Source organism: Ambystoma mexicanum, chromosome 8, assembly GCF_040938575.1.
Source record: "Ambystoma mexicanum isolate Mex_15411 chromosome 8, UKY_AmexF1_1, whole genome shotgun sequence".
Taxonomy (NCBI): domain Eukaryota; kingdom Metazoa; phylum Chordata; class Amphibia; order Caudata; family Ambystomatidae; genus Ambystoma; species Ambystoma mexicanum.
Genome location: NC_090929.1, coordinates 1,058,116,654 through 1,058,144,581, shown reverse-complemented (window position 1 = coordinate 1,058,144,581; position 27,928 = coordinate 1,058,116,654). Strand labels below are relative to the sequence as shown.

General features: G+C 45.8%; 1 protein-coding gene across 1 annotated transcript in view; it reads right to left on the bottom strand.

Moving 5' to 3' along the window:
* The window catches only part of LOC138473094 (heparan-alpha-glucosaminide N-acetyltransferase-like), a 1,171,537-nt gene that overhangs the window by 690,994 nt on the left and 452,615 nt on the right, over positions 1–27,928 (bottom strand). The window contains exon 7 of the mRNA XM_069611600.1: positions 11,068–11,192. Coding sequence (XP_069467701.1) covers positions 11,068–11,192 — 125 coding nt within the window. The remainder of the gene's footprint in view (positions 1–11,067; positions 11,193–27,928) is intronic.

The window sequence follows — 27,928 nt, the reverse complement described above, 5'->3', positions numbered from 1 at the left end:
CACACACTTGGAAGGGAGTGGAGGAGGTAGATAGGCATGCAGTAAACTTAAATTACAGAACAATGAAGAAAGTTGTGACCTTGGTTCATCCTGGAAGCATGGCTTGATAATAATTGGTTTACACTTTAGGCAAATAAATCTATTTACGAAAAGTCCAACTAATGGAAATGATTGAAGGGCACTGCGTTCCCATTAAGGTGGAGAATGAATATAGTTACTTGCGCAATCTGCTCAAGCATGATAGATCCCTGCTAGTTGACCTGCAGAAAGATGAATGTGTCCATTTGTTGTTGGATAGTCCAATCCCACAAGTCCATTACCTAAAGGGCACATTATGTGAGTGAGTGTCATGTTTGTTCACAGAGAACACGTCAGTTGTGTTCTCTGTCTGGAGTCGAACGTCACAAAGAATGCAGAAAGGGCCTTAAGGCCAGATATATGGGATTCAACTCTAGGTTCTTTAAGTGACATTTCTATTACTAAGGTGGACAAACATTGTGAGCCCTCAAATATTGAGGAGTTGCACACAAATGAATCTGTGCTGATTCTAATCTGCACCAGTACTGTGCCAAAGGCTCCTTATATAAAGTAGCATTCTATGGACCAGCAGGAAGAGATGACAAAAACTGAATCTAGAATTGAAATAAATACTTTCTATGGAGGCAAACCCTTCCTAGCTTCGTCCACAGAGACCCACTTCAGTGCTTTCAGGCAAGGCAATAGGATGCATGCAGCCAATTATAATTGGTATTAAAAAAGGCTTTTATTGACTTGATAATGTTGTTTTCTCAACCATCTCGAGGGCCTATATGGGGTCTGACAGCTGGCTCTTGGACTAATTTGCATGATTCTCAGTAAAAGCTTTAAGAATGTCAAATGGGGGAGGCCACATCTGAGCAGAACAAAACTCAGGTTCTAAAAAATGCCACAGACAGGTGTTCTCTCTGCCATGTTATTAAATCCATGCTCTGAGCCACTTGCATGCTTGATGGAAGATCTAATCACTGCGATGCACCAGATTGGGGATGACATGAAGCTCTCTCCCTACATATATAGCACTCGTGGTCCCCACTTAACTCACTAAAATGACCAATCCTTGACCTATATTTTCAGTAATTGAAGCTTCTTCTTTCACATGCTTGTGTGGTTTACCTCTTCCAAAATTGGCTTTCTAATCAGATCCCAAACTGACTCCATTTAGATTGTTTTTTAGGATTAGTTGTATTTTTTACTATTTCATTATTTTAGTTTTTTGTTTTTATTTCATGAACTTTAAATGAGTGACAAGAGTTGCCCCGATAAATTACCTCTAATTATTTGAGATAAAAATGTTTTTGGGCAATATCATTTCCTAAACAATTGTTGGCCGGGTAAGAGTCTGGTTGAAAAAAGAAGATGTAACTAACAGGCAAAGAGACGTGCATCAGATACATATATCAGTCACATGGAGTGATGCCCCTGAACAACCGGAACGCTGGTCGATGTGCAACATTTTGTGTCTAAACCAAGCTGATAGTGCATTTGTGGTGGCTTCAGGGATACAAAACAAACCCCCTGTCCAGACTTGGCTACAAGATTTTGCATCGGATGGGAGTTCAACCACTTAGTACACCTAGGGTGGCCCTCATCAACCATGCAAAAGCGATCATGAAAAGGGTAACCTATTCCCTTAATCTACTTATAACAGTCAACCTATTTTTTCCAGAGAATATATGTTGCATTGCTTCTCCAGACTCTAGTGTTATTCAGGACACATTAAGGATAGGGGTGATGGTCAGTCGTCCAAAGACCATGGCACCCAGGATGGTCATCTTCCATGCTGTGGGCAGACTTATACATGGTAAGCAGAAGTGGTATCCTATCAATTCAAAATGACTACATTGGATCCCGCTGGATCCTCATAGCATAGTAAAATTGCCTATTTTTGGTGATTCGGGGCATTAGATTCCAGACACCATTAGCATCTGGCTAAGAGGTGTTCTGTACCCAAAGCCTGGCAAAATGGAAGAAGATGCATGCAGACTTCCCACATTTGATGACCTACTGATTTTCATGACAACCTTTCTTTTCAATTAAGGCATAACTTTTTTTTCTTATTAAAGATGTTTTGGGTTTGAAGCATTTTTCCAATGAATGTTAAATTCTGTAAGATGTATTTTAGTCCAATTCAATAGCTTTAAAAAAAAGAGACTGTGAGCAAAGACATATGCATAAACAATATATACCATTAGACCAAAGCACATAAAAAGTGGTTACCTTTATAAAGCACCTTGCATTCGTAAACCCAATCCCCAAACCAGTGATTCACCCAGCATTTCCCAGCCTCACATCAGTCGCAATCGCTCCTCCTCCCACAGCATCCCCACACCCCGGCCGTTGTGCACTGATTTTGACAGTCACAATGGCAAGAAATGCTTGAGAAGCAGGTGTTTCACTACCACTGACAAATATTTCTCTGCATAGTCCATAAACGGCTTCCATCTAGCCACATATTTTGTATATCTCCCGTCACACAAAGTCGTGATCTCTCTGACACCAAAATGTGCAGAATCTTCACACACCACATTTGAAGTATCCAACCCTCAGGATTCTTCCAATTATGTGCAATGGCCAATCTAGCTGCCAGTAGTAAGTGCCCTTTCAAGGATGCCATCTGCCCAGACAAATGAAACACCCCATCACCCGTATCCCCATCAACACCCCCAGTGACTCTATAGGTAGTTGGATCCCTGTGATCTCTTTCATTCTGGCCAAAACCTCCTTCCAAAAGAGATCAGCCTTTCCACAATACTACAATTTGTGAATGTGGTATCCCTCAACGTAATCGGCGTTCATGTGATGAAGTCTCCGTGGGGTGAGATACCAAAGGTAACAGACTTTATGTGTACTTTCCTGTCTGTAGCACAGTGGGAGGATGTATACATCCAGGCCCAAATACGCAGCCAATCATCATCTACTGAGACTCCCAGATCTTCTTCCCATTTACTCATCTAAGGCAGGCGGGTGATGCCCTCCCCCTATCTAGCAATTTATATAGTCTTGACACTTTTGATTTGTTAGTCCCCCGCTGGAATGTAAGATCAGGAGGGCTTAGGAGCCTAGTTCCTCTACCTCTAATAGATGGTTGAGACACCTAATGGTGCAATTTCCTATAGTAAAACTGCTCTGATGATTCATTAGCTTTTTATTGTTACATTTGTCTCCAATAAAATAAATACATTGACCAAGGTAATACGCTATATTTGCTTTTGAATAAAACATGCACCCTGAAGATTGTTCTCAACATCGCAAGCACACAGTGCGCAATAACCAGAATCAGGGTAAAAGGCATCCATTTTACACTCTGTGTTACATGCGTAGCTACAAAACATGTTGCTGCTCTTGGTGGACTTCTTCAGGGCTCAATAAGATTTGACTGTTGGAGCAGTCTCCTCTGGAACACACCATAGACAATCACACACTGTAAAGCATGGTCTACGTAAAGCTCTGCTATTTGGAGACGGCCTTTAACAAACGTGCAAAATCAGTGACACTAGGGAACCAATGCTTAAGTTGATAACAACTAACCTCAGTCTTTTGCATCTTGCCGGACCTAGGCTGTGGAGTTTCGGAGCAATTGTGGGGTTTACAGGTGTTAGCTAGAAATATCCAGAGCCTCAGAGAGAGGCTCAGGACATTGAATATCAAGGGTGGTGCTATCAGTCAGACTCAATGGAAGCCAAGGAGGAATCTAGCACTAAATATGAGTTGTTTATTGTTTTGTGTTGAATTTTTAGAACAGAGTAGAATATATAACAGCACTGAAGTTTAGGCTAGCTACAAACACCAGATAACAACCCACAAACCCATGGAGTTCCCTCCTCGTTATGCATTCCCGTTCACAGGGGTGGGAGGGACACCACATGGTACACGAGGGACAGGGGAGAATGTTTCTTTTATTAAATTGCAGAATCGTAGGTGTCACCAAAATAGTACTACCCACATAGCATGTCCTCACTATCCAGTTATTGCCAGTGTTGCATAGAAGCCTGGCCAGTTATCCAACACAGAAAGGTACCCAAAATCTTCTGACGTTTCCAATCCACCTTCCTTGTTCGGAATATAACTTTTTTGGGCGATATACCCATTTCAGGCCCAGCCAATCTTATCTTAGATGAGACTCTATTAAAACATCTGGACCATTGACCAGAATTTGAGGAAAAGGATAATTTGCTGAGTGTATGCAAACATATGGTCTCTGAAGGTGCGGACCTTTTGCAATTCACTGCTTAGTGCCAATTAAAGTACCATGTACTCTAAAATGGCAATGTCACAATATTTTCACCTTTCCTATGGCCATTTTATCTATTGGCCTTCTTCCTGCCCTGCAGTGGATGGATTTTCCATATATGGTAAGCAGTGGACTGTGTGTGTGGCCGGTTGTCAGGGGCTGGGGCTGTCTCAACCACTGGGTGGACTGCCACATACATGCCAGGTATGTCTGTTGCTGGCCAGGTGTAGTGGCTAGAGGCTGTCCAGGATTGGACAGCCCCTGCCAGTTTGAAGTTTGCAGATCCTTGCCATTGGTGGGCTATGAGCAACTCCAGCCTGGATACTGGATAAAAGGGGGCCTCCTTCAGCCATTCCCCGGATCATTGTCGCAGCTAGACCACTACGAAGGAAAGCAGCATGCTGAAGACCCGAAATGTTGAAAGATTGCCAGAAGCCCTTTCTTCATTTGCCTGGCGAAGCACTGCCTCTCTGCAAATCTCAAGAAGAACGTTATTAGTGGTGTGGCCCCTGGATTAGTGAAAACAACCATTTCCGACCCATTTCTGCTGTAAGGTTCAGTTGTTGGGAGTGCCCAGAACAGTCCCGGAACCATCCTGTGGGCTAGCCCGACATCCTCCAGGGCTAATTCACTGCAATGGTCAACATTAGAGTCGATCATTGGGACTCCACAGATGCTCAGCATGTGGAACAAGAAGCATTTCCCTGAAATAGCAGCTCTCCACTACGACAACTTGTTTTGCAGGAACGGTTTCTTTGTTCTGACCACAAGGATCAACTTCTGCCATTGTCTTCAAGTGGTCATCACCACTCACAGCCTGCATCACATCCTAGGAGTTCTCTGAGTTTCTCGCCGGAGTGGTAGTTTTGAAATCAGTGTGTCTGGAGTGTCCAGCTGTCCAGAATCCGGTCCATTGGATCATGGAACCAAGATTTAGCCAGACCCAAGAACCCGCCAGAAATGACCTGTGCAACCACAGACCCTGGACTTCCTCCAATGGAACCAAAGATAGAATCAAGAAGGCGCAGCAATTTCAAAAAATTCTACTGTGCTCTCTGAGTGAATCAAAGTACAGGGGGTGAGTACATTTACCTTTCCCCCCTCCCTCATCTCCATAGTGTTCCATGGGCGTGGAGTCCTGGCCCTAGATCTCCCTTGAATAGTGGTGTTCTGGCCTGGTCCCTCCCCTGGGTCTCCCCTAAGGTGGATGGATTGGGAAGTGGTCTTTTAAAGACGTTCCTCTTATTTGATGTTCTTTGTCTATAGGCCACACATTAAAGATTGCAGTGCAAACGTTTGTGTGTGGCCCTTTCCCGTTCCATGCCCCCCCCTTCACCCACCTGCTACGTGGCAACCTCCATCGACATCCCCTCACTCCCGCCTCCTCCCCTACTTACCTCTCCGGGGCTCTGGCCTCCAGCTGCCAAGTTCCCAGTTCCTTCGACGCTCTGCAGAGCGTGTACCCGGAATCCCAAGGCACACTGCTGTGCACTTTTTCGGGCAACCTTTTGTGACCGTGCTTCCGGGTTGGAGCTCTGCAGACTTGAGCATTATTTTTACTGAACTTTGAAAACTACTTTCCAGATCAAGCTAATACTTGTGCAATCTTTCTAAAGAGACTCCCAGACGCCTGGAAAAGAGATACTGAGACCTGTGACTCTAGAGGCTCTAGGCATCTCATTATCTAGCTAGGAAATTACTTCTTAAGGTGAGAAACTTTAAAGTAAGGTTTGTTGGGTGTTTGCAAACTTCTTTATTCTAAACCTATTAGTTCTGAAAGTATTGATTTCTTATCTGCCTCTATTTCTTTTATTCACTTGCTTTGCTACACTTCCATTATATTGAAGAATAATTGTATGTAAAAGTGAAGTGTCAGTGCTCTTAGAAGGACACATCAAGGTGAATGTGTATCAGGTCCTCGTGAATGTTTTAGTGTGCTACTTACCTGTGGTTTTTAATTTATAAGAGGTATCTAGGGCCTAAATAATATCTGCATTTTTATACATTCTTCCTATCTTTTATTTATAAGAGTTCTCCGCGTGTGCTTAACGCAACCTTCACCATTCTCACGCCCTCCTCAGTCTAAGCCTTGCTCTTCAGTCACACTGCCCAAATAGAGCTCGACTAGAAGTTAGTGTTTGCCCTTGTTCATCAGAATAGGGGGGTCTCTCAAAATCTGTCCCCAGGGCTGAGTTTGAATATCCAAAAGCATCCTCAACATTTCTCTGGTAAGCCTGCAGGAGGCATATCTGAACACATGCAGCACCTTCAGGAGGACGCGTATCTCTATTATGTTCACCTTTCCTCAGGACTTAAGATCCACTGTTGCTGGATTACCAACACTCCTCGATTCTCTTTGTAATCTACTCATCTTGCTCTCTTCAGTAGATATACAGCGCTCCATTGCCCCCTAGCTGGGTTTGTGCTATAGAAAGCACAAATACAAACATGCTAAAGTTAAGTGCTGTCCACCTCATCATGTCAGCCTTTATCTTCACCTTGACCCTTAGCAAGTTGTCCATCATTTCCTTAGCCTTCCTTTGGACATCTATTCCAGACTCCCAGGTACTTAAAGCCATCTTTGCATCACCAGAAGCTACAGACTACAAGAGGACCCTTATCACTTGCATGAGAAATGTGCATAGCCATTATCAACATTTATTTTGCAGCCTGAAACATTCTTATGATCACAGATACAAAATATTAGTCTAATACACCTCAGACACGCAAATTCATCTGCACATTGTGATTGTAAGAGTCTGTGCATCGAGCAAATTAGTGCAATGTGACCCCCCTGAGGCCTGATGCGTTTTTATGGATGTATGTAATGTATCTATGGCATGTATGCATAGGATTAATAAAGCACAAACCTAGTTGGAAATCAATGGACAGGGCTCACAAAATCTACTAGCCCACTCGCATTGGCACAGAGATTATATGGAGGGCAAGTACGATGTGTATGGAACTCAAACGTGTTACTGAGTATTGGGATGTTTTTAATTTGTATTTGATATTTACTGCAAACATACGCTGTTTGCAGTAAATGGCAAGTGCAATACTCAGTGTGCATTGTTGGCCTTCGGGTGGCAGCATTCAACCAAATATGAAGTATGCTTATGGTGACATGAACCATTTTACAAAAAGCACTGGTAAAAATGTTGTCACCATGAGGTGAGTGCACTCATCTTAGATCGAGAATGTAAACCAAGGAACTCACCCTGTCGGTCTAGTATTTTCAGCAAATTGCAAGGCCTGCCGGAGCTCTGTATGCATTGGACAAACCAGGGGCGCTGCGATAGAGTGTATCAGACGAGCTAAACTGAAGAGGAAGGGATGAAGCAAACACCTGAGGGACTCCACAAATGGGGAGGGTAACCCTAAGCCAAGACCAATGTTCTCATTTTCCTGAATCGGTATACACGGTCATTCCTAGGGCTGACACCTCTTCAAAGCCTCAGTGGTTGCCCGCATCACCCAGTCATGTCAATTGCAGAGTAATAAAACATTGACCGTTTTGACAGCAGCGTGAAGGTCCAGTCGAGCTCACCCATTCTGCTGACTTCCGCCTGCCATTTCAAGCAGCCACACACACTTCTTCCCTTCTGCATTGGGGCAATGAAGATGCTGGTTGTCAAAGATGAGCAGGTGGTCTTGTAGATTATATTCTGGTCGAATCACAAAAAATACATTTCAAGGCCTTTGCCACAAATAGCATGTTGGCAGTGTGGCTAAGAGAATGGGCACTGCTGTAAAGGAAGCAGCAAAGCATTCCTTTGACACCTGCCAATGTCTTCAAGAACAGAGGAACTCTTTCTAGGCATAATGGTCTCTTTACGTCGGATTGGAGCAAAGTCTGAAAGGCCACTAAGGAACAAGTGGCCTGTTGGTTGGTGAAGGTTTAGGTGCCTGAATTATGGGCATATTGGTAGCATATGACAGGATAAAACACCTAAAAGGAGGAATTGCAATACCACATTGCACCATTGTGTCCCAAGCCATGGTTCACCACAGGCTCTCTGAGTCTCATATATGGTATGAAAGTGCTACCCTCCTAAAGTCCATCATTCACAGCAGTTTGCGTTCAGGGCCCTTCAGACAGCATTCTATATGATTTGCTGAAACGTATGTGAGTTCTCTGGCTGAGTGTTTTGCTTCTTCAATGTTGAAAGTGTGGTGTGCAATCTTAGGGGCAAGAGTATGTGGGACCCCACCTCTCCCCCTTCACCTGCCCTGGTACTAAAAAGTCTCCAGTGTAGAAATGTCCAACTGCTCCATAACTAAAGTGATATATATGTACAGCAGGTAAGGACGAGTAGGTCCATCTAGCCTTCCATTTCCATTGTTGTTATGAATTGTATCAAAAGAACGGCAGCACTGAGCGCACAACTGTTAAGTGGTTACTGGAGGGGCTAAAGACATCTGAGTGGGTGGGATGGACAAGACACTGGGCTCCTCCTCAATTGGTTTTCATTTTATTCTCTTCGATTCAAATAGGTTCCAGTGTAGCGGTAACTGCAATGGGGACTTTGGGAGGTGTTCTGCTGCCAATTCTAAACATTCTAAAAAAAGAGCAGGGGAGATGACCATTTAGATTAGTCTTTGATTTGCAACCCTGATCTGCCACTCCACATGTAAATGCATATAGTGGGTCAGTGGCATCTATGTTTTTCCAAACACTAAATTCAACCTCTGGATGGAAAGTGCTCACATCTTCATGCATTGCAATCATTCAGTTCAGAAAGTTCAGAGAAACTGTCTCTGGTTAAGATCTGTGATTTTGACTTGCAAAGTGGATCAAAACTCAACAGAGATTGTTCCGTCATCTCGACTCCAGAGCTGTTGACTTCAGTAAGATGGCCTCTGGGTTGCTGTGGTTGGGAGGGTATGGGGAGGGGAAACTGTTTTTGGAAAACTTGCCTGTGAGATGGAGGTAGGGGCAGGAGTGAAGGATTGAGTGAAAAGTGGGGGCAGGCTCAGTGGCATGCCACCACTATGTGTGGCACGAACAGCCTGTCGCCTGAGTGGTGCCATCGGCCCAATTGGCAGGCAGCCAGTATACCATTGTGCTTTCTTTGCACGAGAGAATGCGCTGCCTACCACTGAGCAGGGGTGTGTCCCCCACTACAGATTTTATTTTTAAAATGTAGTGCTCTGAGCCAGCGATAGCATCAAGGAACGTAGGGACGAGAGACGCCAGAAGGGTAGCTCCGAGAAAGGCCAGATTGACGAGATGAGGAAACAGCCTGAGATCCCAGTGCCACCGGGACATTACAAGTCCTGGCGGCCTGGGATATCAAGTGTAAGACCCCATTACCATGGACTCCATGGGAATTGGCACACGAAAGCACTGGCACCATTGCTAACAGTACCGGTGCTTCTGTGACAGCTCAGCCTACCGGGGACATTGCGCCCGGCAGGTCAAACCTGCCGAGCGCAACAGCCCAGGAATGCAGAGTGTGGCGGTCCAGAAAGGGTGCCGGTACAGTGCGACCGGCACCCTTATTTCTGCACCGCCACACTCAGAATGAGGCCCACTGTCCTTTAAGAATACAGATTTGTCTTTCTTATGACCCGAGTCTGTTTGACTTTGGCTCTGGGGTTAGAAGGCCTTTTTTGTCTCACTTTAAAGATGTAACAGTTGCATACCCTCAATAAATAGCTCTTTCCTAGCTCTGGGACACCTCTATCAATTGGGCTTGCCTTTTCCAATCGGCAGAATTCTTATCACAAGAGCCTTTTGGCATTACCATTTGATATAGACAGCCACCAACACCTTCTTGAACTTTTGAGCACATCTCAAGGCCATTACACATCCATAACCAGTCTTAATAAATCTGTCTGACACACTTAAGACATCAAAAACCACCCAATGATGAGGTAGACCGTAAAGTCGTCTCTTTCTTTCTACTGAGGCTCCCATTCTTTCCTAACAAACAGCTACATATCTCTCACATAAATCCCTACTTCCAGGTTCATTTTTCCTTGTGTTATTGTACCCTAATGTTTGTCACCCACGTTTGTTCCAGTTTGCTCACCCATGCTCCTCCATTTTACCATTCCCTCCCTTTAAGTTGCCTTTCCCCTCTCTTCCCCCAGGCTACCCTTTGATTTAAAAACTGGGGGGTGGTCACAATTTGCTTTCCCAAGGATAACAACTCTGTGCTTTAAGGCCACTGTGGTGCTGATTCGCCAGGTATAAAAGCTAAATAACATAACATAACATAACATGTCTTCCTCTTTGCACGCTTTGGAAGTGTTACTGAAGATGCTTATAATGACCCCAAAGTGATTAGGCAATGCTTCTGTGTATGCAAACAAGAAATGTAAAGGTTTATAACAAAGCAATAAAAAAAAATGTAAATGATTTTAACTGAGCAAAAAATGCAAACACTAATACCACCTGCGCAGCATCATTCCCAAAATGTGCCTCTTAAAAGCAGCAAACTCTTCTTGCTGGCCAATCCACACCCAAAGCAGAGCTAGAAAGTAGCACTTGGAAAGGCCTTGTAATTTGTTTTCCTGCTTAATAGCTTGGTGGCGGTTCAAGGTTAGTGGTTAGCTTCAAAGCGAAAAAGAAGCAGTGTTTTCACTACAAAAATGAACAGTTGCAGAACTATGACACTGGTTCCAAGAAGCATTGGAACTGATAACAGTAAAAAAGAATAGTGGAACTCAGTTACCATCAGCTCCCACTCACTTACACCTCTGTCAGCCATTATTATCACTTCACTTGATATTGCCCCAAATCAAAGAGATTGAATTTTGGCTTTGCCCCTTGCCAGTGACTGCTGACTTACGTGGGGCATCCGGGCACGCTCAGCAGAAATGTCAGGCCGAGCCACAGCGTCTCCAGGAGCGCGATGCATATCCACTCCGGCCAGTAACAGACAAGGTCTCTAACGGGAGCCCACCAGGCGACGGTCTATAGAGAGGGGGAACAGACAGAGAGCAAGACTGTCAGATCAGTGCTATTGGGCACTTTACACAGCGCGGACATCAATATTTAAAGCCTTGTTGTTCCTTTCCTGCCGGTCAGCAGGAAAGGCTGTGATTACAGCAGAGTACACTCTGCGAGGGAGGCAATTACTATCAGTTATCCATATCCCACGGCGGGCACCGGAGGGACTCACCGAGGCACGTATGTTATTTACTCTTAAAAGCAGCACAGGCTCGCTTCTGCATAATGAGCTCATTGCATAAAGGCCGGAGACTGCACGCAGACCGAGGGCACGGGGGAGCGCTCCTGCTCCATCAGCATTGCACCTGGCAGTCTGGATGTTGAGGTGCGTTAGGCAGCGTTTATCAAGCCCAACCTCTACCATTTGCAGGACCTCCACTGGACCTGCAGGAACTGTTGTCTTGTCATGCCACCATGGAGAGCATCCAATGCGTGCCCAGTGTAGGCAAAATCGGCCCCGCCAACCTCTCTCTGGTTGCACGGATGGACTGGCCTATAGGGAACTTTGGAGATTTCCCGGTAGGCCTGTGCACCCTGGGCCTCTTTTGTGTGTTATCATCAAATGTTCTCATAGGAAAAGGGTTGGGCTTGCTAAAAATGGGTAATATGGGGCCATTTTGAATATTATTTCCAGGGGCTCTTTTGGTTCCCAGTCCACCCCTGTCTGCACGGAGGAGGCAGGTACGCAGGAGACGCGGGAAATAAGTGGGCTTCTACAGCCTGCCTGGACCCACTTCCAAGCAGGTCATAGAAGCATTTACCAGACCAGCTTCTGCTGGTCCATACTTTTTAAACAGGTCTGGAATGGATCAATGAGTGGTTCTTCTTGTAAAGACTGGAGAGGGGTGTCTGTACTTCCGCTCTTTATATGGCAGAGGTGAGGCACAGAGGACCCCAGCCAAGATTCTCTATTATTGGCAACGTAGTCGAGCAATCAAGGCCTAGCTTCTCAGGAGGTGATGCAGGCTGGTTCTTAAGTACAGTGTAGTCCCCAAGCACCCATAAAGGAATGTCCGCACACTGTATTAGTTAAAACACAGCCTTTATAATAATTAATATTCAAGGTTATTTACACTATCACGATAACGCACTTTGTGCTCAGAAAATCAACAATGGTAAATATATACAGTTCTACAGTGGTACCACAAATATTATCAGATCTCATTAAATTCCATCAACTATACTGTCAACATGTCACACAGATCAATAAAGAGGAAACCAGCAGTAGAGAGTGGAAGGAAAGCAAGATGGTTGAATAATTGGCAGAATGCTGGCCCTGTACCACTAGACACAGTTCTGTGTGGAGATCCCCCCACCTGGGCAACCTGTAGAATAAAGATACAAGCCCAGTCCATATATTGTTCACAATAGACTTCCCAATAGTTCTGCAACCCCAAAGTACCTGGCGTTGTAGCGTTCCTGGTCGGGGAATCGACGGCCCTTCTTGAGTGCCCTCCCTTTAAGGCAGGAGTCACGGGTTGTCGAATATCCGTCGGAGAACAGAGTGAGCTACGACGGTGAAGTGGCAGCTTCGTTCCTAGCGGTGCTCGTTGACGGGAAAGCGTAAACGTCCTGCAAGGAAGAGGCATGCGGGGCACCTCGGTGTCGATAGTTCTGGACCGCAAAGAGTTTGAAGAACTATGGCCCAGCAAGGGCGTCGAGTCGTCGGCGTCTCTGTGGTCTTTGCGTGGCGGGAAACCCACCGGCGGATGCTCCTCGGTGTGTCGACGGTCAGGCCTTCTCCACCAGGATAGAGCGGCGACGATGCGGACGAGAGCGTCCTTGGATTTGAAAGTTCTTAGGCAAACGGGAGCACGGCAGCTCTGGTCGGCGACAGTGGCGGACAATAGTCCGGGCGCTTCTCCTTGGGATTCCGCAGAAGTTCCTGTCTCGGTTCGGCAGCCTGTCAAAGGTCTATCTACCAGGGAGCTTTGGCAAAGATCAGCTGGAGCACGATGGTCCCTCATAGCTCTGGAAGAGGGCGCCTTACCAGGTCCACTCTGGGTCAGTTCTTGGATACACAGCAGCTTTCAGATTGATGAAGGAGAGCAACAGCAATTCTTCTCTTCCAGCAGGGCTTCAAGATCAAGCTTCGGTTACTCCAGTTACTCGTCCTAGTGGGCTTCAGCTTCTGAACACGATTCCTAGCAGTGAGAGGTCCCCAGATATACTGTTGCTCTCCCATTCATTCCACTGGTTCATACTCAAGCATCCAATCATGACTATGGGCATTCATGCAGGCAGGCAGCCAATCAGGCACACAGTGCCTTCAGGCCATTCACTTCTCTCCGGACACTGCATTCATACCGGTTTCGGGCAGGGCTGTCTTAGTCATTGTGTCAAACACCAGATACTAGACACCCACAACATAGAATGCGTATTCGTCACACACTCCACTCACCCAGGTCCCACCCACAGGCGTACCCACAACATACGGTCGTTGGGAAGGCTCCAGCCAGTCTGGTCAGCACTTTCCCACACTACCATATATGGAACTTCCACCCAACAGCCAGTCAGGGGGAAGGGACAGAGTCAGGGCTTCCCGGGACTTCGGAAAGATCAAGGTAACAGGCGATGGAAGGCAAGAGGCCATGGGGGCCATCTTGTCTCCATCAGGAATCTACCGATTCCAATGACAGAGCCTGGGCATCCCAAAATGGAGGATGTTCAGGGCACCAGTCAATTCAGCTTGTAGCTGCCACCAGCCAGCTGCCACCAGCCCGTACCCTGCTCTGTCGGTCACACACAGGTGCTCAAAAACATACACTAGGGGAACAGGGTTGCACCCTACCCATGGGTGCCATAAGGGTATCCCATGGGTCTGTTCACCAAACCAAAAGAGAGAGCTGCACCGCCAGGAGTCCCACATGAACTCCTGCATGGAAAACACGACAGAAAACACGTTAAAAAGCAGTAAGGGACAAGGACACAGAGGCCCTGTCCCTCTGATGCATTTCCAGCTTCACACTTGTCTGTACCAAGTCCATCGAATATGTGTTGTTAATGCTGATGAGAAAATAATGATAATATGCTCATCTGCATCTCAAAAGCACTGCACAAATCCACTTAGCTAACACATCTGCGAATTCCTTCAGGGCATAGGAAAACTGTTTCACAAAATAACACAATGTGTTAACTGCCTAGTTTAGTTATATGATGTCTGCTTCACAAATAAAAACATGTTTTGATTTTTTGTTTTGTAGACCGTCAATTGTTCTTCCTAAGAAACTACATGTCTAGGCGAAGCAATGATTATGAGCAAGTAGCCTTTTCACACAGTAGTAGACTTTGTGTCATTTAAGTCTTTACAATGCATTGTAAAATATAGGTCTTTTAGACTCACATCAAACTGCTTTTTCAATTAATGATGCAGTTGATAGTGATATTTCTGCTTAAGGTATTGTTTTACATATACTGTCATGTTGGAGGAATTGGAGGACACAGTCCCTGGCAGCCTATCACCTGACTGCCATTACTTTACCCTTATCCTGGCCCCATCTCTCACTGCACCACCCCACCCTTGATGGGTGCTCTGAGTGCATGTGTTAGGGAGAATTCTCTTATAAGGCTAATTTCCCAAACATAGTGAGTCTCCCAGCAGCTTTGCTGGATTTTTGGGGTTTGTTTTTTTCTCCTGCTAAGAGTGAGACTCTTTTCCTCCCATCCTTAGGCATGATTTGAGGTATGTCTTTGACTTTTTGTGTGCTTATGGTCTATGGGGTCTTTTACTCCATAGGGTATCATCTGTTTTTGTGTATGTGTTACACAGCACCCTCAGTGCAGTAACACAGGGGTGTCATAGTGACCCCCAAACATAGACTCCATACCCTGGGACTGACTACTGTCTCCCAGGGCATGTAAAGTCACCATTGACTTTGTTAGTCCACAATTGTGAACAGAACCAGTACAAACCATCATATTGTGGAAGTACTGGAAGAGGTTAATTCGATTGCCCCTGGGTCTGTTCCAAGGGGGCACTGTCCAGTCCTGCCTTGTCGAGTTTCTGGCTGGTGGCAGTGGGTACCACGCAAAATATTCCACCGGTATATTTCCTATTGGATTTTCCCATTGATTTTAAACACACCACTTTTTGGTGCAATGTTAAAGATACCGCCGGTTTATTTATTTAATATTAAATCAACGGTTGGGTCTTTTTGCCAGAACTCTTTTCTAAAATGGCGTTTGTGTCCGTCTCTGTAACTCTAACCAAGGTCGAGTCCTTTGTTCCACTTTTTGGCGGGCTTCTCCACAGAAGCCCTCCAAATGGTGCCACTGTGTCTGGGTTCCACAGGATGTGTGGGGAGGGGAATTGGCACCCTGGACTGCGTTGCCTTAGCAACCCAAGTCGGACTCTATTCTGATTGGCTCGGTGGTGAGCCGCCTGGCTCACCACTTAGCATGTGTGAGTGACAGCTAGGCTGTTGAATGGGGGTTTTTCTGCATAAAAGCAGGGCTTTTAGGACTGGAACTTCAGAAGTCGCCACAGGACCTAAGAATTCGAAGAAGGAAGAAGCTGAGCCATCTGCAACGACGACACCACCGGTGGAGCCCTGCTGCAACGACCTCACCACTTTCCCAAGCCACAAGAGAAGATCTTCTGCTGGATGAGTCTTCTACCTTTGAGCTGGTGGGATCAACCAGTTTGCCCCTTTCGCCTTCCAAAGACGTCTCTTGGTCGAATCACCTGTGCCAAGCACCCCGGCGGCCGGATAGCCAAGCTTCACCACTTTGACCGCGAATAAAAGGAAAGCACCTTTTAACCGACGAACTCCGCGGCTGGTTTCATTCCTGGGCAGTGCAACGACTCCAAGTTTCCTCCTCGATGAGATCCTCTCTTCCCCTGGTCGAAACAATGAACTGCAACCACTGCCAGGAACAACTGCCACCGCTGGAGCTTCCTCTCTCTTTAAGGTACTGTGTTCTGCCTGGCCTCCCTTTCCACGGATTGCTAAAGGTGACTCTTAAATCCTTGGCTTTCCAACTGGGCTGGCCCCAGACCTTCTAGCTTTACTTCTTGAATCACCCCAACCTCTTTTGAACATTCTGCAAAGACTGTGAGTGCATTTTAAACTGTGTGATCTTGGGCATATTTCGCTTTGCTCCATTTAAAGTGGCCTGGCCTATGAACTTTGGCTCTACAGTGTATACTGCCTTTAATCCCTTGCTCTGAACTTCCAAAAGTGTTGGGAACTGTTTTATTTTTATGCCCTGCCTTTTTCTCTCCCTTTAACTTAACTATTGGGGTGCCATCTAGGTTACACGCTCACATCTGTTTTAACAAATAGTGGTGTTTTAACTCTGACTTGTCTAATAGTTATCAAGGGAGGTGTTTATACTTTACCTGACTGTGTTTTAACTTGCTTTTGATTTAGAGTGCTAGTGTATTGCCTAAAGTGTGTTTTAAATAAATAATTATATACTTTTGATACAAAGCTCTGGTCAGTGTTTGTTTGCTCTACTATGTTTTTAGCCCTATTGTGTATACTCTATATACTGCCCTACTCTTCTTGAGAGAAGTCTGACTGCTCAGCCACAGCTACCAGGTAAATCTGGGTGGTGCGGACTGCTACCAATTGGGTTTACTGCTTACTCCTGTAGTCTTAATCTTTTTGCAGTGTCCCCCAAGGGAACTGCACAGGATTCTGCCTAACACTGGTGTACAGCGGTGGGATTTGTATTGAGTATTCATTGTAGAGTGCTTCTGATACTTTAGTGCAACTAACCACAAAGTTTAGCACTGTAAAAGCTATTTTCTAACAAGTCAACTATGGAAAGTTACAGCCAGGAATCCTTGTCTGCCAAAACTGCTGATTGTTTAAGAGTTCTTTGTAGACATAAGGATCTCCCTGTAAAAGGCAAGAAAATTGAACTTATTGAAAGATTGTTAGAAAACCAAAGTCTTGGTAGTGGTTCAGAGGAACCTACCTCCCCAGCAAATGTAACCAACAGTAATGAAGGCAGGGGTGTTGCTAGGTCTGGAAAAGACCCGGGGCTACTCTGATGTCAGAACTGTTGAGACTAGGGGCTAGCCAGCCTTTTGGCTGTAGCTCCTGAGATTCTATCCGGGGCTACAACCAAAAGACCAGGGGCTATAGCCCCCTTAGCCCCCCCCCTAGCAACGCCTCTGAATGAAGGTGATATGAATCAAAGTCTTGATAGCATTGTTGTAGAGACAGATGAGGAAGGTCAGGCTGATGTAACTGTCCTCACTGGCCCTCTGCCTGCTCTAGCACCTCAAGCTATGTCTACTGGACCTTTGTCAGGTCCCACCTTAAATCCTGCATTCATTGAACTAGAAAACATGAGACTTGAATTAGAGTTCAAAAGAATTAGTGCCCAATCTGAACAAAAGCACCAAGAACTAAGGCTCAGAGAAATGGAGCTCAAGCATGAGTTAGAGATTAAGAAATTGTCTGTTGAAAATACTTCTCTCCCCGGATCCTCTAGGAGTTCCAGTCCCAAAAGACCCTGGATGCCTAAAAAGATTGTGGGTATGTATGAACCTAAGTTGGATGTGTTAGATTGGTTGGCTATGTTTGAGTATAATCATGGGCTCCAGGACATCACAGGGAATCAGTTGCTTCCTTTGTTTTTCTCTAGGCTCCCCCCTGTTGCATCTGATGTGGTAATGGAGCTGGGGGAGGTGGATAGAATGGACTATGAATGTGTGAAGCTAGCTTTAATAGCTAGATTTGGGAAGATCCCTTCCCAGTACCTTAAGAGGTTTAGGACCCTCAAAAGGAATGATGGTACCCCTTGGGCTACCTGGGTGAATGAAAGTTTGAAGAACTTAGAGGGAGGGATTAAGGGTTACAGAGTGAACACTTATGAGGGAATGAGAAATCTTGTGATGTTGGAGTCAATTTATGATGCCTGTTCTCCTGAGCTCAGACAGCACTTAGCTGATTCAAAGGAAATAGATCATAGAAAGCTAGCTAAGGCTGCTGACTAGTGGGTGGCCAACAGGGCTACTCACAAGGATTCAGGGGTCACTCAGAAAAAGGATGAGGGAAAGCAGTCACCAAAAGTGAATCCAGAGAATTCTAATACCGCCCATACCAAGGAGGGCCACAAACAACAAAATAACCAGGGTAAGCCACCAGGGAAACCCCATCAAGCTAGTGTACCTTCTGGGCCCAAACCAGAAGGAGGTCAGAACAAGCCACCATTCCAGAGAGCATTTGGAACATGCTATCTCTGTGGGGCAACTGACCACATCAAAGGAGATCCCAGATGTAAGGGTAAACCTGCAGGGATCAGCACAGTCTCCTTAGCCTTCACTCCTGAGGAGGAAGTACAAGTGGCTAGTGCTCACTGTGAAGTCTTTGCTGAAGACCCCTTGAGTCTTCAAGCAAGTGTATCCTTAGAGCCTATGGGTCTGGTTAGCAGCCAGAATAGGGAAATGTATGACTCCCTACCAGCAAACCCTAAAATATATTACATGGACAATGTTCTCATCAATGGCCAGGATACTCCTGCCAGGAGAGAGTCTGGGGCTAGCAGAACAGTAGTGGATGAAAGCTTTTTCAAACCTGAGGATGTGGCTAAGGCACCCAAAGGTCCCACTAGAAATTATGGAGGCCCTGTCCAGATGGTTCCTATTCTACCAGCCCTCATTCAGTGTAATAACATGACAGTGAGGATCCCTGTCAGTGTTCAGACTGAGGTGCCTGGGAGAGTCCTGATGGGGAATGATCTAAAAACTCTAGGAGTAGTATCAAGTACCCCCAGGCCTCCCAGTATAGAGATGCAGAACCTAACCAAATTGGCTTAGAGAGGCCACCTTAAGGGACCACTCTAAGCCTGTGGGAACCTCTACAGAGAACCCCACTACAGGCCCTGGTGTTAGGTTGACCTCTAACCCAGGCAAATTTCAGGCTAGTATTTTAGGGAAATGGGAGCCCGAACCAAGCTCCATCATTGTTCCCCCAATTTTAGAGTCTCTGACTCCCCCTGCTTCTGAGGAAGAGGTGGATAGACCACCTGGACCCCTACCTAGGACTAAGAGAACTGGTCATTCTCAGTGTTGATGGAAAACCAGAAAAGAAAAGTCTAAGGCCAAAAACCTTCAGACTGTTGGACCTTCTACTGAAGACTCCAACTCAAATCCTAGTATTGGGAGTGAAACTCCTAAAGTAGGTGAGGTAAGATCTAAGAGGAATGGGAAGCAGGTACATTGCCTAACCCCAACCCCTCCAACCAAGAGGCCTGAGATCCAACCTACTCCCAACAGAGAGGTGGTGAGGAACCTTGGAGGCCCCTCTAGATCTAAGGGACTCCTTTATAAGGACCCCTTGAAAAAGCCTAACACAGGTTCAGAAGATGTACCAACTTCTGAGGGACTGGTCAACCGGATTCCCCACAGATTTTACAAGGAAGTTGTTCCTCAAACGGTTTGTAGATCACATAGCTTACAAAGGAAAACCTTTGATTTATCCATTGAACATAGGTCAAGGTGCCACCACCAAAACGCTGATGGTCTCTCTAGGGTGTTTATAACTGACTAGAGGTACGAGATTCACCCAGGAATGGATTCAATCCTCCTGTCCCTTAGTCTTGAGGGGGGGAGCGGGCGAGTGTTAGGGAGAATTCTCTTACAAGGCACATTTCCCAAACCTAGTGAGTCCCCCAGCAGCTTTGCTGGATTTTTGGGGTTTGTTTTTTTCTCCTGCTAAGAGTGAGACTCTTTTCCTCCCACTCTTAGGCATGATTTGAGGTATGTCTTTGACTTTTGGTGTGCTTATGGGCTAAGGGGTCTTTTACTCCATATGGTATCATCTGTTTTTGTGTATGTGTTACACAGCACCCTCAGTGCAGTAACACAGGGGTGTCATAGTGACTCCCAAACATAGACTCCATACCCTGGGACTGACTACTGTCTCCCAGGGTATGTAAAGTCACCATTGACTTTACTAGTCCAAAATTGTGAACAGAACCAGTACAAACCATCATATTGTGGAAGTACTGGAAGGGGTTAATTTGATTGCCCCAGGGTCTGTTTCCAAGGGGGCACTGTCCAGTCCCTCCTTGTCAAGTTTCTGGCTGGTGGCAGTGGGTACCACGCAAAATATTCCACCAGAATATTTCCTATGGGATTTTCCCACTGATTTTAAACGCACCACTTTTTGGTGCAATGTTAAAGATACCACCGGTTTATTTATTTAATGTTAAATCAACGGTTGGGTCTTTTTGCCAGAACTCTTTTCTAAAATGGCGTTTGTGTCCGTCTCTGTAACTCTAACCAAGGTCGAGTCCTTTGTTCCACTTTTTGGCGGGCTTCTCCACAGAAGCCCTCCAAATGGTGCCACTGTGTCTGGGTTCCACAGGATGTGTGGGGAGGGGAATTGGCACCCTGGACTGCGTTGCCTTAGCAACCCAAGTCACACTCTATTCTGATTGGCCCGGTGGTGAGCCGCCCGGCTCACCACTTAGCATGTGTAAGTGACAGCTAGGCTGTTGAATGGGGGTTTTTCTGCATAAAAGCAGGGCTTTTGGGACTGGAACTTCAGAAGTCGCCACAGGACCTAAGAATCCGAAGAGGGAAGAAGCTGAGCCATCTGCAACATCGACACCACCGGTGGAGCCCTGCTGCAACGACCTCACCACTTTCCCAACGACAAGAGAAGATCTTCTGCTGGACGAGTCTTCTTCCTTTGAGCTGGTGGGATCAACCAGTTTGCCCTTTCGCCTTCCAAAGAGGTCTCTTGGTCGAATCGCCCGTGCCAAGCACCCCGGTGGCTGGATAGCCAATCTTCACCACTTTGACCGCGAATAAAAGGAACGCACCTTTTAACCGACAAACTCCGTGGCTGGTTTCATCCCTGGGCAGTGCAACAACTCCAAGTTTCCTCCTCGACGAGATCCTCTCTTCCCCTGGTCGAAACAACAAACTGCAACCACTGCCAGGAACAACTGCCACCGCTGGAGCGTTCTCTCTCTTTAAGGTACTGTGTTCTGCCTGGCCTCCCTTTCCACGGATTGCTAAAGGTGACCCTTAAATCCTTGGCTTTCCAACTGGGTTGGCTCCAGACCTTCTAACTTTACTTCTTGAATCACCCCAACCTCTTTGAACATTCTGCAAAGACTTTGAGTGCATTTTAACCTGTGTGATCTTGGGCAGATTTCGCTTTGCTCCATTTAAAGTGGGCCTGGCCTATGAACTTTCCCTCTACAGTGTATACTGCCTTTACTCCCTTGCTCTGAACTTCTAAAAGTGTTGGGAACTGTTTTATTTTAATGCCCTCCCTTTTTCTCTCCCTTTAACTTAACTATTGGGGTGCCATCTAGGTTACGCGCTCACATCTGTTTTAACAAATAGTGGTGTTCTAACTCTGACTTGTCTAATAGTTATCAAGGAAGGTGTTTATACTTTACCTGACTGTGTTTTAACTTGCTTTTGATTTATAGCACTAGTGTATTGCCTTAAGTGTGTTTAAATAAATAATTATATACTTTTGATACAAAGCTCTGGTCAGTGTTTGTTTGCTCTACTGTGTTTTTAGCCCCATTGTGTATACTCTATATACTGCCCTACTCTTCTTGAGAAGTCTGACTGCTCAGCCACAGCTACCAGGAAAATCTGGGTGGTGCGGACTGATACCAATTGGGTTTACTGCTCACTCCTGTAGTCTTAATCTTTTTGCAGTGTTCCCCAAGGGAACTGCACAGGATTCTGCCTAACAGCATGTTGCACTGCAGGTCAGTTAGAATACAGTCACCTTCTAGATGTGGACCTCCGATAGGGGGATGAGCTTGGCACATGGGGCTCTGTATTGTTTATGCAGCTTTTTTCTGGCTGCGTGCCACTCCATGCATACCCATGCAGTTCGTTCTAGTCTATGTGGTGAATGCTCATGCTTCATATTGCAGCGCATGCGGTGCACATTTTCTCACACTGCACAACGTGACCGCTGCTGCCAATGCCACTCCTTTACATCTATATCTAAGGTGCCCTGCTGTGTGTGTACTGGCCTGACCATGCTAGATCAATGCTGGGCACGGTAGGCGGGTCTATGCCACTAATGATGCCCTGTGTCCCATTCGACATACAAGGATCTATGCTATTATCTGCTGGTCTGTGATATGTATACACATACATTCTGCTATTTAGAGGTTACATGTCCTTATATCAAAACATTTTTATGAAGAGTGCAGTTATAACGAAACTTTTATAACAAAAAATATAAGGATTTTCCTTTCTCTTTTGAGGCCCCCCCAAACCTTTGTTTCCCACTGCTAAAAACTCACCCAACCGTTACCCCGCATGATTTAACCATTTATCCCACCCCTAAGTGCATTCTTCATAAAATGTTTCATGATAAAAGATTTGATATATGTTCATTCTTTATAACATTTTCATTATAAAGACTGCATACCTATTTTGACGGGCCACAGCATCACTCAAGGCGCATTTTCCCATTGTCACATGTTTCCTCCCTGGAGACACGGGCATGCATGCCTAGTTAATGACTCCAGAGTCAGCAGTTATATTCGTGAAAAGATGAAGTGGTTTTGAAGGCATTTACTGACTCTTCGGAAGTACGTATTATGGCAATGGCACTATTCTCCTCAACCATGGGTTGTGCTATCAATTAGGATTGGGAATCACAGTAAATCAGTGGAGACACTGCAGAGTTCATATTCTGAAGGATCGATTGACAATGTTTAAGGCCACAAAGCCACACTTGGATCAGCCTTATATCTTTCACATATTCATTGGCCACAGAAATGTGATGTGGTAAAATGTTGAAAATGGAGCGCGTACTGTTGCGCGGCTCAGAGGCCAGGCCCCTAGGCCACCTCTGCATGGAAACATGGGAATGATCTGTATTCTCATTGACATGCATGTCCAATGAGCATGTGCTGACATCATGAAGACTTGACAAGGGCAGCATTACATGGCTTTTAGATCTGATCAAGGAAGACTTGGAGACCAACAGAACAACGTGCACTGTCAGAGCCCCATTGGTGAAGGTACTCGCAGTACTGCGCTTCTGTGCCTCAGGCTCTTTCCAAGGAACAGTAGCACTGGCACCCGCTATGCCTCAATCTGCCTTTTCTGGTGCTTTGCAGGAGCTCCAAAGTGCAATGATATAAAGCCTTAAAACAGGCATTGAGTTCACTCTATGCCCGACGGAGCGGTTGGTCGAGCTTATGTTAGTCTTTTCCCTCACGGCACCAGGAGAAGTTCTTTCGCAACCGAAAAATTCAATGCTCAAACCATGTGCAAATGACGTGCACAGCACAGCTGGTCATCATCACCCACGTCAATGCCAATGTTCAAGGAGCAACCCAGGGTGTCTTCTGCAATGTCACTTCTCACCACTTTGTGAAGCAGTTTGACTAACCACATTTCCAACATGCAGCAACTCAACGTGTTCCCCCTGCACTCTGTCACTCTAACCTCATGTACGAGTGCCACCACAAGGCTGTGCACCGTTTATGGCATATAGGTAACATGCCAAAACATGTAACATATGCTGCATGATTGATTAAAGGGTAGACCCCAGCCCCTTCCAATGGGACTAGTGGATTTCACTATGACCTCTGGAACCCGTAAAATGATTGTAAAGCCACATGTTTCATGTTCATCAGCATCATTACATGAAGTATGCACTGTGAATACAAAATTTGCCCCAGACTCTGTATGTGTAAGATTGTGTACGGGTCACTACTTGAATTGTAATGTGTTTGCTGGAATGATTAGTGCTAACACATGATGTGAGAGTAGCTCAGAGCACCAAGACACAAGGCACTGTATTAACTTTCAAAGCCTAATGACCACCAGAGGTGACCGCAAGTAACCTCTCAAGTCTTGGCTCATGACCCAAATATGCACACGTTGGGTGCTCTAAATCCAGATTCAATACTGCGCACATTAGATCAGGCCTATGGACTGCTGACAAGTAGATTCAAATGCTCACATGGGTCAGGGGGTCACAGGGACCTACTGTATGCTCCATAACAAGTGTGCCACATATGTTGCACGACACATGAGGTTGCCTCTGAGAGGAATGTGCGGCGCCCCTTTCTGAGAATGAACAGCCACCAATGGAAGAGGATGGAAGGAGGTGAGAGGTGCCGTTGGGGTAACAGGAGAAGGTGAAAACATGCATCAATACGTTGGGAGGGTATTTCTGACTTATTGACGCATTGACTATTGTGGTAAATGGATGGCACAAGTAACCGGAAAAGACCCACTCTCTGTGATTCACGTGCTCTCTTTATTGTTGGTTTGGTTATGTTGTCACACAGTAAGTCGGAAGTCGGAAGCGGCTGTGTGGCGTGTGAGACTCTTCGCGAAGACGCCGGTTTGTGACACAGTGCGGCTTGACTTCACGTTGCGCACGCTGCTAGGTCCTTTCCTCTACCCCGTGGAAGACCGTGGAAGTCCGAGGAGGAAGACGGGAGTGGAAAACGCGAGGAAAATGCGTGGAGGATCCTAGTAGGCAGTAGAGGGGAGTGAGACTGCTTTGACTGGGGCCCTCCGCGGATCCTGTAGCTCCTGTCCATAGCGTACCAGGTTAAGGCAGGCCAAGACAGGATCGATTGCTGCCGCCTGTGACAATACACCCACGCCAACGTATGTTCCTGCCGGCCCACTAAGCCCCTGAGCATTGTGTCTTGCGGGGCGGGGGACTGCCGGAGGACTAACAGTGAAGGTAACTATAGCTGTGTTCCGTGGCTGTGGCGGTGAATTTATTGTGAATTTATTTCACTGAGGTAGTGGTGGAGTGTGCATTACTCTTTTTTTGTCTTGCCCTTCGCTGCCCTCCCCCCCCCCCCCTCTACCCCGTATCCCATTTTTGGCCCTTCAGATGGCTTCCAGACGGTCTTCGGACTAAGAAGGGAGTGTAACAACTCTGGAAGATTGTGCCCTCTGAACCGTTGAGCCTGACAAGGGGTTGGGGGGTAAAGGATACTGACAATAAAAAGGAGACACTAGTTGGACCTTAGTCCGTGGTGCATCAGTGCTAGCAGGAGCCAATAAGCCGAGAGATTACATTTATTTCCTGAGTGCGAGCTATCTATTCCAGTCTTGGCTTAAATGCAACCAGGAAGTGAGCGGAATCACACCACATACAACCTTAGGAAGTCTAAGGTTGTAATAACATCGGTGAATACTCTGAACAAAGAGGTCCCTATGGGTAAGCGTAAGCCAAAAAAGGCTCAACCAGCTAACCAAGATACTATTACGAAATTCTTTCCTGTCAATCATCCATGTGAAATTAATTCCACTGTGATTGAGGAAGATCCGCAGGACCAGCATGACAACGACCTATTGAGTGTGTCTAATTTTGATGACATTGACAATAATTCATTATTGGACTTATGTCTCAATATTCAAAGATCTATGACACCATTACCTGTTCTAAGGCCGACCAATACCGTCAAGGTGCAGGTAAATAGATCGAGATCAATGATCTCTGAGGAACGGCCAGTGGTTGGGGAACAGGAGAGACTGGCCATTTCACCGAACCTTGCGATGGTCTCTATTGAGGATGACCCGGATGTTGAAACTGACCAAACGGATAAGTCTTACCCAGGAGCAGTGGAAATCGCGGAGATTCAGTCATCTGTGGTATCGCTGCAATTTGCATTAAAAATCTTGCTGAAGATGTCGGGGCGTATCCTAGCCAATACTGAGTCCCTAACAATGATGGAAAAAGAGAGAGGAAGGAATTCTGACGAAGCAGAAATAAATCTGTCTGACGCTATTCATATTGCTGATGTAATTGGAGGGCAGCAGAGCCTGGAAATCGACGAAGAGGCAAATAGCCCTAACCCATTCTTCTCTAAAAAACAGAAGAGGTTGGCCAGGAAAGCGGGAAAGCCGAAAAAGTCTGGTGCGAAGTCTACTTCAAAGGCAGTGCAGAAATCATTAATTCTGCCCACCAAGAAGAGCAGGAAAAAATTTGCCAGAGCAAAAAAAAGGAAATCAGCCGGTGAGGGTTGCCTGACCAGCTGGCTTCTACCTGAACAAATGGAGGAACTGGAAGCCGAGGAGGAGGAAGACCCAGGGGAGGATGAGATAGCCCATATAACCGTAGAAACGGTGCTAAGTGAACCAACAGTGCATGAAGTATTAGTAGATAAAGAGGATGAAGTCACTATGGATAACAAAACTACGAAGAAAGGAAGCCGAATATGCTTGATTAAGAATTTATACCAAAGCAAAAATACGAAGTGGCTATCGCGCTCTGAGCTTCTGATAAGACTCTACTCTGTTCCACAACTACGGGTACTTAAATCAGAAGACTTCCAATTTGTGGAGCCTCTGAAAGGTCCTAATAACAACGTTTCAGCATTACACTGTAAGTTCATAGCAACGGCTGAGCTGCTCAGAAGCTTTAAAGTGGAACTAAAAACAGTGGATGTTGAAGTGGACGCTGATATAAACGAAATAGACCTGAACAGTATCGAGGAAGAGGCCGTGTTTTCTCCAGCAATAATGACTCCTCTAAATCTTCCGATGGACAAAAGGGTGGAAGCATCTGATGTTAAACAAGTGCTTAAATGGCTAGCAGATGCACTTCCCGAGATTTTATCCAGACCATGAGACCTATTGATTCTATCATGGAATTGTCAGGGCTTCGCGCATCTTCTGTCACCTGAAGGGTCAACAAAGCTATTGGAGAAGCAAAGTTGCTTCTGCCTACAGGAGACGTGGGCCACCGATCCCTTACTTTTAGACGGCTTTGTACTCCACCACTCACCCGCCAGAAGGGGTGAAAAAGGCAGACCGTATGGTGGTATGGCGATAGGGGTGACTAATGCTCTGGTTTCAAGAAAGATTGACTCTAATCTTGAAAGTAACTTGATGGCAGTAGAAATAACTTTGAACAGCAAGGACCCCTTGGACAAAATTCTGTTGATAAATCTTTATAAACCCCCTGGGGCAACCTTAAGTGTACAATTACAAGATTCCCTCCATGACACATTGGCCACATGGCTGACATCATCTGCTGGCGCAGGGATTATTGTTACTGGGGACTTCAACTGCCACATGAAGGGACGGGAGAGTAAAACGGGAAATGTGAAATTGAAAGATCGGAGTGAGATGGTCCATAATAAAAAAGGGGTGGAAGGGGAAGCATGGGAATATTTGTTTGAGTCCTGGGATCTGACAATGTTGAATGGTAGAACGATGAGTGATCACCCGGGCCATCAAACATGGACAGATGGCAAAGCCCACAGCACGCTGGACTACATATTTGTCTGCCCCAAGATTCTTCATTTAGTGGAAGACATGATTGTTAATTCTAATGAGTGGAGTGATCATGCTGTCCTGAATTGTGTAATCAGTAGTAGTAGAGAACAACAACTACGTAGTAATCTAGGGGTGCTGAAAATTAACACGTCAGGCAACAGGATCTCCTGGTCAGATAATAATATAGCACTTGCAGTTGAGGCTTTGGGGGCACTCGAATTTCACAAAGGCCCCAATTTCAGTGTAATGAGTATTGAGGCCATTGAGAATTGGATTCATGCTTTTGTGGGTACGCATGCATCGGTGCCAATAGGAGCAATGATAAGACAGTCGGGTAAAAAAGTACCTTATGATAAAATCATCAGAGACATGAAGCGGACTCTTCGAGCAGAACTCCGCTGGGTTAAACGAGCTTTTCTACCTGGTGAGAACTGCTTTGTAAAGATAAGGGAAATCAAAAATAGATACAGGTCAGCTATTAAGGCAAAGA